This window comes from Hyperolius riggenbachi, chromosome 10 (genome assembly GCF_040937935.1).
Source record: "Hyperolius riggenbachi isolate aHypRig1 chromosome 10, aHypRig1.pri, whole genome shotgun sequence".
In the NCBI taxonomy this organism is placed as follows: domain Eukaryota; kingdom Metazoa; phylum Chordata; class Amphibia; order Anura; family Hyperoliidae; genus Hyperolius; species Hyperolius riggenbachi.
In genome coordinates this window covers 96,606,608-96,618,027 of record NC_090655.1, presented here as the reverse complement: position 1 = coordinate 96,618,027, position 11,420 = coordinate 96,606,608, and the positions used below count along the sequence as shown (strand labels likewise).

Sequence of the window (11,420 nt, the reverse complement as noted above, 5' to 3'; positions counted from 1 at the left end):
CTCAGCAATAACAATTACTATTAAGCATCAAAACGTGCTTGTTAGTGCACACAGAGATCTTCAAATATATTGGAAAATTTCTGCATGACCAAGAACCAATAAATTATTTTTCTAAGAAGAAATGGGAATGCAGATTTTACTGTATTATGGTGCTAGTCATTATGGTTTAAACATGTTAAAGGTCGGAAAAAATATGGGTAAATGTAAACTGGCTTTTAACACTCCTAAGGTAAAGGCTAAGCTAAATGACAAATTGTGCTCTTATAGCCCCTCATTACAGGAGAACTGAGAACTGAGAACACTCTTGTGCAAGGTCTAGGGTCTGTTTCAGACCTCGATTTCTATTGTCCCCAAATCTGAAGGCAATCCTCCTATGATCTTCCAGTACTCTTCAGCCTCTCCCCATCTAATAGACACCCGTTCCCTAATCCTGCATTCTCCACAAAATAGTCCATTGCTGATGAGTGTCCTATGTCATTAAACATAAGATCTTTGGAGGAGGGCAGCTGGAACATAGTAAGACCATAGTGACAGACTGTGACCACATGGTGTCAATAGATATCTACCCGTTCCACTGTTCCACCCTGTACTGATCCATTTTTGTTTTGACTGTGAGTGCTGCTCTCCACAATAGTGTATTTACACTATTGTGGAGAGCAGCATTCACAGTCAGACAGAAAATGGATCAGTACAGAGTGGAACGGGTAGATATCTATTGACACAATGTGGTCACAGTCTGTCACTGTGGTCTTAGTTTTTATCAGTGGTCAAGTCAAGGTTAGAGTCTTTGTCAGGGGTCACAGTGCCCTTGTGTGTCTCTGTCAATGGTAAAACTATGACAAGAGACACAGTCACTGTGGTAGAGAAAGGCCCCACTATCTACTAGTGTTTCCTGTGCAGTCACATTGCAAACTGGGTGCTATATATGGAAGAGTTACTCGAAGAACAATTGTGAAGCTAGGACAATGCAAGAAAAATGTAAATTCACTATGTGGAACCGAAAAAAACTGGGAGCACAATTCAGGGGCACTAGAAGGCAAGAGCACATCATTAGGGCCCTCTGTAACTGGGAATCCATTTTGTGGGAGGAAACTGAAAAGCAAGAACTTTTGGGAGCAACAGAAATGAACACAATACAAGAGCTTTGGAAACATAGAAAATATTTAACATTTTATGTGTGAATGCGGGTGGGCACTGGAATTCTAGGACACATAACAAGAGGATGAGGGGTCAGGAGAGGTGAAGAATTTGTCCTAATATGAGGAGCATGTGGAAGATATCCCAGTATCAGAGAAAAAAAATGTTAAATAAGGATGGACAATGGAATGCAATGGATTTGCTTCCATTGTTTGTATTGTGAGATGCATTAGTTCTTAATGCACCTGTTCCACTGCAATGAGCACACTTGTGCCTTTTTGAGGCTTATTAGCCCTATGCAGTGAGTGTCTGTCAGGTGCATCTTGGTTAGATGCGCGACCATTTCAATTCCTCCCCATTGCAATGGAATGCAAATAATTTCAAGTTGATGCAGCATTATGCAAATTTTGTATGCAAATGTATGCACCTTGAAAATGAACCAATCAAATCCTGCTCATGTAAAATTAGATTGGCCCATTTTCAAGCTGCATACATTTGCATACAACATTTGCAAAATCCTGCATCAACTTGAAATGATTTGCATCTCATTGACCATCCCTAATGTTAAACTGTTTCAGGGCTCAAACCCACTAACAGTCTTTTCTAAGTGCTAGTGATTTTGAAAAGGTCTTACTAATAAAATGCTATCGTTTTTTTTTTTTTATAAAATCACATCACTCTAGTGCAGCCTTTCTCAACCTTTTTAACCTGGAGAAACCCTGCAAAAAATGTTGGGTCTCAAGGAACCCCTGCAAATATTTTTTGATCTCAAGGAACCCCTACATTTATTTTGCAGAGGGCATGGACTCTAAAAGTAAGTGAGGCTGTTTATTTCAGTACCCCTTATTGCAGTGCCCTCATTATACATGTGACCACATTATATATGTCTCCCTATCCTGTTTTTTTATTAATGTGCTCAATATTATTCTGACCCCAATTCAGTGCTTCTTATTTTTACAGTATCACTTATTTTAGTGAGCTCTTTCATACTTCCCCCACAATGATGGGAAATGTCAATGAACCCCTGCGGAGTACTCAAGGAACCCTGGGGTTCCAGGGAACTCTGGTTGAAAAAGCCTGCTCTAGTGGGATCACCCCCATAGCACTACATTAGCAAGAGCTTTTCACATCACAATGCGCTCAGAAAAGTGCTCCTAGTGAGTTCCAGGCCTAAGTCTATGGACAAAAACAGCTGTCTCTTCTCCAATACATGCAATGAAATGTCATTTTACAGTTCCAGAATTGTGTACAGTATATTTATTCACTTTTCATGGCAACTGAACTTGGTTTGATGTATGTTTAGTAATAGATAACTTGCTGTTAAAAGAAAGTAGAATGTGTGCTATCCCAAATTAAGTGGTATAATACAACTGCAATGCAATGACAAATATACCAGATATTGCAGCAGCAGGGATTTTGTATTATTTATGAATTCATAATAAGATCCATTCTTAACTTTTTCTCTATATGTGAAACATATGAACAAATGGAATTTAAAATGTTCCTTTTTGCATACTAATAAATTGTACTTTGGGGATTTGGTGCCAAGAAAAAAAAATCACTTCAAATAAGATTTTTTTTCCAGTATCTGTCTGCATTCTCTTCCTCTCTATAGAATCAGTTGTAGTAGGTTTACTAGTGTTAGACTACATAAATAAAGTAGATTTCTATCATTTAAAACAATATTTTTTTAATAATCTCAGACAAAAATCTAGGGCCAGCACCTGTATCCCTCAATTGTGTTTAGTGATCCGCTGAGCTGGTTCATTAAGCAGCATGCATTAATGCTATTGTTCCTAAAACGGTCACTAAAAATGTTCACAAAATAGTGTTTTTGGAAGACAGTTATTTTACATTTGTATGGAGGAGGAGGAGGGGGGGGGGAGGAGGAGGAGGGGGGGAGGAGGAGGAGGGGGGGAGGGGGAGAGAGAGGGGGAGGAGGAGGGAGGAGAGGGGGAGGAGGAGGAGGAGGAGGAGAAGAGAATTTGCACCCACAAGTAGGCAAAACAGTTCAAATTACTTAGTTCTAATTTATATTTGGCCTGGAACCCACCAGTATTGCTTTTCTAAGCGCTTGTGATTTGTAAAGTTCTTGCTAATGTAATGCTATGGGGGGATTTTTTTTTTAAAATCACAACCCTCCAGTAGGATCACACACACATAGCATTACCCGCACCAATTTGCATATAGGGCAAACAGGTCTGTTGAGGACGCCATTAACATCAGCCTGGCATACATCACAGAGCACCTGGCATACATCACAGGCCAGACTCCTACACTAGGATTCTGTTTTTGGACTTTAGCTCAGCTTTCAACACGATCTGCCCTGACATCCTGCTTGTCAACCTGGCACACCTCAGAGTTGATTCCACTCTTTGTGTATGGGTCAAGGACTTCCTGTCAGAGAGAACGCAACGTCAAGCTGTTCCTCCAGCGTGAGAACCATCAACACTGGTGCTCCGCAAGGATGCGTACTCTCCCCACTCCTGTTCTCCTTGTACACCAACAACTGTACCTCAACTACTGGCTCTGTGAAGGTCATCAAATTTGCAGACGACACCACCATCATTGGCCTAATTGACAACAATGGAGAGCACGAGTATCGCAGCGAAGTTGAGCGGATCTGCAGTTGGTGCAAGGAAAATAACCTAATACTCAATGCAGCGAAAACGGTTGAACTGATAGTTGATTTCAGGAAGCCCCCCCCCCTCCCCTACCACCAGTCCTCATAGGTAATACCGAAGTCTCAAAGGTATCATGGGTGCGGTTCCTTGGCACAACCCTCACCAACGACCTGAATTGGGGGCAGAACTCTACTAAAATCCAGAAGAAGTCTTAGCAGAGGCTTTTCTTCCTGCGCTAACTGAAAAAATTTGGCACGCCACGGGAGCTGCTGACTGGTTTCTATACCGCAACCATTGAGTCCATCCTCTGTTCTTCAGTCATTGTCTGGTATGCTAGTGCGATAGCCCGCGACAGGTATAAGCTGCAGAGAGTCATTACTGAGGCAGAGAGAATCATCGGAATCGCCACTGCCATCTCTGGATCTCCTCCACTCTGCTAGGATGAAGAAGAGGGCCACCAGGATCTCTCATGACCCCTCCCACCCTGGCAGTCGCTACTTTGATCTCCTCCCGTCGGGTCGTCGCTATAGAGCTATCCCATCCAAAACCACCAGGCGCAGGAACTCCTTCCACCAAGCAGTTCTGCTTCTAAACTAGTGGAACAGTACTTTCCCTGGTCAAGGAAATCTCGCAGCCACTCACTTATCCTCACACCACATGGGTCAGTACGGCTACGCAGTCATGGTGTGACTTTTGGAACTAAAAGACTTACCAAACTGTTGACCTCCAGGTTCCTGTCTATGCAGCTTTGAACACTTGAAAAAGTCTGTCTGTCTGCCTGTGCACCTGTGTGCCTGTCTGTGTAATTATGCCATGTGTACCACAAATAATTCCGAGTACGACTTCTGTTGCACTTGGCGAATAAAGTTGATTTTGATTCTGATTCTAATTCTGACATTATGAAGAGCTTTTCACATCACTGGCGCTTAGAAAAGCACTGCTAGTTTAACCCAGGCCTTTAACGGTTTGTGTTTCTACTCCTAAATACACATGATAACAACCGCTTCTGGTGAGAGTCTAGCATTGAGAGTGCAACTGCCCCAGATATTCCTTTAATGCCTTGGCCAGGGATAAACCCAGCAGATCAATTCACTTGATTGCTTTCCAAGAGAATTGTTCTCCCCACTCACCTTGCTCATGTTCCGCACTGTTGGTTCCCCCTACCAGATAGCAACAGAACACATCATTAGCCTGTAGACTAGCAATGTGTCTGTACAGTGTTGGGCCTGCAATTTTGCCGAGGGTTTGGGGGCCCAATACCTGCCAGAAGACATGGCTTGTACAAGTGTATGAGACTTTATGCTACCAGACTGATCTGTATCTTTCCAAGAAAACAGGAGCACAGCTCAAATGTTTTATACACACCTTCTCTGTGCAAGAGGCGCATTATCAGATGCTGAGACGGTAAGGGCGAAGGAATCCCCAACCACCAGTTTAACTCCCGGACCAATGCTGATGACACCAGTCTTCTTATCGATGACAAACTGACCCTTAGCTCCGTCTATAATTTCATATGAGATCTGTCCGTTAAGCCCTTCATCTTTATCCACAGCTGTAAGCTGCAAATGAAACAACCAAAAAGTATTAAGATATTTTCATTAATGAATGGCTTGTTAAAATAAAAGCAATTTAGTAACAAAAAAAAAAGGTAAAATGCTTTATTTGAACACATTTATGTAGCACTGACATTTCCCCCACTGATTTACAAAGAGCATTGAACCAAACTACATTACTCATTGTCTCTCACAGTGTTCTAGAGACATTTGTGAGGAGGCTGTTACCAGACCAGCAAGATTCTGGGATGTGAGAAGAAATGAATTATAGTGTTTATACCCAGAACATGCATCCTCCATACAGATGGAATCCTATCAAGAGTTTAAACCTAGGAATCAAGCAAGTCAATATAGTGACCACTTAACCACTATGCCACTGATTATATTATTTTTTAATGTATACTGCTAAACAGTATTTATTAATCAATGGTCTACTTAAACCTGACTTAAGCAATGAATGAAAAATAATAATAATGCATGCTAAAATATATCTCAGGAGAGTAGCAAACTGGTATATATTTCTATGAATAGCTGCTCTCTACTTGCAATAATTTGAAAATGTGCTCCAATATAAGGCCATTCAAGTGTAACAGGCACAGATGAAGGACTAGAACGTTCCTCTATTACCAGTCCTTATGCTTTACCCACATACTTTTTTTTTAGTAGGAGCAATTGAAACCTTACAGAGTCCCTCTCCTAGAGTAGTGCAGGGGGGCCTGACAAAAACAGCAAATAAGGCAATAAAACCAGATTCAATAACAACTATTAAACTGCAAAAAAAAGGTCTTGTATTACATGTAAAAATGTATCATAATCATAGAGCAACCCTTGCTTGTAAAGTTTAATTCTGCTTCACTCTCCTAAACTTTACTGTTAGTGGTGGTGTCCTGCAAGAGGGGAGAGATGCATAGCGTGTGTGTATTTTGGTGTACTGCACGAAGGGAGAGAAGCATAGCACATGTGTGGTTGTGTCTTGTGTGACGGCACAGAAACATAGCATGTGTGCGGTGGGGCCCTGGGTGGAGACGATAGTGTATGACAGGGAGTTCCTTTTAAAATGACTAGTTTCATGGCTGCTAAGTTTCAATACTTTGTGGCATTGATCTTGAGTAAGTATTTAGTTCATAAGTTCTGACTTCACTCTAATTGTATTTCATGAACATGGAGGAAGAGGAGTGCAGATAGGAGATGACATGCCACAAGTGCCTGAAGGAAGGTGGCATGCACCAGGGTTGCCAACAGACCATCCTCACATGTGAAGCTTGGCACATGGAAGGTTTTTAAGTATGAAGACTTCATCCTAACCATTTTGCAGGGCTGCCATCATGACTTCCATACTGACTGTGTACCCAGCTCCCTTAAGACTTATTTGTACACACCAGCAAAATAATAACATGATCATGCTGGTGGAAACTGACAGATGTGGCAGAACTTGAAAGGAGAAAAGAGGAAATCTGGGCACTTGGATATTATATAATAAAACCTAGAAGGTATTCATAACAATAAAGGAACAAACACATGCACTAGGACAGGGGTGGGTACACTTTTATTTGAGCAGGCTGCATGCCTGTAAAATGCAGCCCACAGCAACAGTGTCCATCTCCCTCCCTCCTAAGAAAGCGTGCACTAGGAGGGATTGGGTGGTAACTCCCCCAATCACACTTTCCATAGGCGATCTCCAAGGTGATGGTGGTGTCATGTGCGTACTCATGGCAGATCACATGATTCCACCGGCGCCATGGAGATCGCTGCTGGACAGTTTGATTGGGTAAGTTCTTCCCTTGTACGTGAAGTGCATGTATTTTTGAGTGGAATCCCTCCCTCTTTTGCCGGGTCCACTTCATAGCGTCTGAATCTGGCCTGTGGGCGGTAGTTTGTCCAGCCCAGCACTAGGATCTGTATAGGAGGTATATTTAGCAATGGCAGATTTTAGATTTCTCTTATGAAGCAAGTGTTTAAAAGAAGTTAAGTCACTAGTTTATTAGTGTTACCTGCATATGGCATCTAAATGCCCTGAGGGTTTCAAAATGAACACGTTAAAGGTTGGGACCTGCGGTGATGGCATAGAACATTAAATTAGGTAAGATAATGTCACAGCCAACACCTTACATTACAAATACCTTCTGAGATTTCCAGTCAGGCATAACCTTTGCGAACAATCATCAGTTTTCTGTCTTCTGTAACAATCCCAGTGAAAGACATTATACAGTATTCTTAAGAAACTATGTTTCCTTAGTGGACAATCAATGTTATTTTCATCATCATCATTACTGTGGCCACTCAAATGTTTCTTTACCTCAGACAGCGTACCTTTCAGGGTTAGAGTCATATAAAATGAACTGATTATCCCATAATGATGTTGACACTGTGGGACTGCTGTGACCTATGTGACTGTTGTGACTGCTATGATAGGATCACAACACACAACACAGCAAAAAGTTGCACCTCATGTTAAAAGCGATGTAATGCATACAGTGAAGCATACAATACATGGAAAGCATGCTTCGGTGTCACTGTAAATGCATATGTTGTCCGGTAAATGCACAAGCTGTGTATTATTCCAGTGGAACGTGCCAAACCAAAACAATGTGAATGTACCATAAAAATATAATTGCATTATGTTGTCTGTTGCAAGATAATGCAATGGATGCACTGCAGTGTGGAAAAAGCACAAAATACATTACTAAAGGATCTTTTCCTTATAGTTAAAAACAAGGAACACCAAGAGCCCCAATAGTGTAATATGTACTGGTAAATGGTTACTAGATAGAGTAAATATTAATACTCACAAACCAGGGTTACCATTAGGCAACCACTGTAAAGGCAGGTGGGGAGATTTTCCTGACCCCACTCAGGAATAAGAAGTCGCTCTCTGTAGATGAGAAAAAGGGGGTTTAACCCTCCACCCAGGGTGGACTCAATATTATGCAGGAGAACAGAGGCGCCAAGAGGATAAAAGGAAACTAAATGAGCTTAAAAACCAAATTCTTGGTAAATAGAGGAGGCAGTGGTGGACTTACCTCCTCCAAGTAGACACACAACGACTGTAGTAAAGACAGTCAATATATTTTATTTATGAACTCCAAATATGCTGGAGTTCATAAATAAAATATATTGACTGTCTTTACTACAGTCGTTGTGTGTCTACTTGGAGGAGGCAAGTCCACCACTGCCTCCTCTATTTACCAAGAATTTGGTTTTTAAGCTCATTTAGCTTTCTTTTATCCTCTTGGCGCCTCTGTTCTCCTGCTCTTCCTTTAAGTGTTTTCTGCATAAAAACTCAAAGTGGGATTAAAGAAATACATATATTTCAGCCTGCATATCCCTCTCACTTCAGGTATGTGCCGTACCGTAGGCTGAAGAGTTATACATTTGCGCACATGGCCACTCACACTCCTGCAGTGCGCGTGCACATCAGCAGATTGGACATTTATATAAACCTCCTATTTGCATTAATGGTGCACAAATGGAGATTTACATTATGTCTATTTTGCAGGAAGTGGTTATACATTTTCATTAGCTCTGTTCTAGTCTCAAGACGATGGTAGAAAAGGCGAGATCTTTCTTCAAACAGCAAATGCAATGTTTAATTATCTATACAACCTCACTTCTATCAAATCAGAATTTTGAAGCATTCACCAAATTAACAATGATTACAGCTGCAATAACCAAGAGCTCATTCTTAATAGAGATTTGGTTGTGTACAGAAGATGTGAGAACCTTGATTTAATAGATGTATTTACATGTAATATTCAAAGTGTTACTGAAGCCTGGTGTATTCAACCTTTCTAACGCGATTAGAGGTTACCCAGTAGTAATATTGCAGGACTCGAGTCAGAGCTGATTGGAACATATAAATATTACTGTTACATTTTCTTTCCTCTTAATAGTGCAGGTCACAGTCACACTGAACTGCGCTACAATTATTTACAATATTCTTAACTAAAAGATGCGGCAGCATTTTTTTCTATTTCTCTCTAAAGTGAATGTGTCAGATTAAAATACATTTCATAAAATATACAAATAATTTTGGATGCTGTGAAGATATTGAATAAAATGCAGCATTAAAAATTCATACATTCCAAAGGATTCACATGTCCATCATCTTTTGTAACACAATGAGAATAGATAATATCAGTCTAGAAACTCTGCTTGGATTTAAAACAGAACTGATATGATAGGCATGGTAGGCTGGTTCATAATTCATATCTTCCTAGTTCAATTGTAAAACACTGAGTAATATATGGACTAAAAAGTGCATACATTTCACATAGGTCATAATATAATTATAAAAAAAATGGTTACACCAGTGAAACAATATTTGATATATAGATGCTTGATTGGTTGCAGGGTAATGCTATTTTTTTATATAGTTAAAGCACACCTGAAGTTAGAGACACATGGAGGCTGACATTTGTATTTATTTTTACACACTGCAAATGTCCTGGTTGTTCTGTTGATCCTCTGCCTCTAATACTTTTAGCCTTAGACCCTGAGCAAGCATCCAGATTAGGTGTTTGACTGAAGTTTGACTGGTTTTGCCACATGCTTGTTTTGGGTGCGCGAGTCAGAAACTACTGATCCATGAAAGATAGTCAGGATGCCAGGCAACTGGCATTGTTTAACCATTTCAGCCCGTGGGTATTTTTCACCTTATGGACGAGAGGAATTTTCACCTGTCAGCGCTCCTCCTATTCATTCCCCAATAACTTTATCACTACTTATCACAACGAAATGGTCTATACTTAGTTTTTTCCACCACCAATTAGGCTTTCTTTAACCTATTTTGGTTCCTGGACGTAGTTTCTACGTCCAGGAACCATGCGCGCTACCGTGTGCCCCTGCGGCCGATCGTGCGCGTGCACGCGCACTCCCGGCCGCGGATTCGGTAGCCAAGGAATCAATGTATCGGGCTATGGAGCCCGATCATTCATTCCTCTCCCCCGCTGAAAAAACGACAGCTTCTCTCGGAAGCTGAGCTTTTTCTGGCCGTCTCCTTCCCGATGCGTCACTCTAAGCGCGTGCTACGCTTAGAGTGACGTCATGTAAACAAACTCATGGCCGCAATCTTGTGGCCAAAAAGTAATACTACACCTGAAAAAACAAAACAAAAAGAATTAACACACATTTACATTATAAATCTATTGTTTACCTCCCACCCTCCAAAAGTACCCAAATAAAATGTTTAGTATAAAAAAAAAAACCCATTACAATAATAAAAAAAAAAAACATGTAAATATTTACCTAAGGGTCTAAACTTTTTAAATATCAATGTTAAGATGAAATATTTCTATTTTTTTTATTTTAAACTTGTAAATAGTGATAGATGCAAAATGGAAAAAATGCACCTTTATTTCCAAATAAAATATTGTCGCCATACATTGTGATAGGGACATAATTTTAACGGTGTAATAACCGGGACATATGGACAAATACAATACGTGAGTTTTAATTATGGAGGCATGTATTATTTTAAAACTAGAATGGCTGAAAACTGAGAAATAATGAATTTTTCAATTTTTTTCTTATTCTTCCTGTTAAAATGCATTTACAGTAAAGTGGCTCTTAGCAAAATGTACCCCCCAAAGAAAGCCTAATTGGTGGCAGAAAAAACAAGATATAGATCAGTGCATTGTGATAAGTAGTGATTAAGTTATAGGCTAATGAATGGGAGGTGAACATTTCTTAAGTGAAAACGATGGAACCTGAATGGGTTAAGAGGTACATTATACTAGGAATTATTTAATTCTAAATGCATTATGATGGGAATAATAAGAAAAAAAATCAATATTTTTCAGTTTTCAGCCATTATAGTTTTAAAATAATTCACGCTACCATAATTAAAATCCACACATTTTATTTGAACATTTGTCCCGGTTATTGCAACATTAAAATTATATCCCCAGTACAATGTATGGTGACAATATTTTATTTGGAAATAAAGGTGCATTTTTTAAGTTTTACATCCATCACTAATTGGTAGCTGTATGTAAAGAATAAACACTGTTTTTCAACAAAAACAGTGTTTATTCTTGGCGGACATGCTCGGATTGGCACAGGGGACTTTTTGTCCTCTGTTAGCACCAGCAGCGCGATCACGGGCATC

At 40.1% G+C, this 11,420-nt stretch overlaps 1 protein-coding gene across 1 annotated transcript in view; it reads right to left on the bottom strand.

The window, feature by feature from the left end:
• Positions 1-11,420, bottom strand: part of PCDH15 (protocadherin related 15) — a 1,564,441-nt gene that overhangs the window by 636,864 nt on the left and 916,157 nt on the right. Inside the window, exon 15 of the mRNA XM_068257852.1 lies at positions 5,127-5,320. Within this exon, the coding sequence (XP_068113953.1) occupies positions 5,127-5,320 (194 nt within the window). The remainder of the gene's footprint in view (positions 1-5,126; positions 5,321-11,420) is intronic.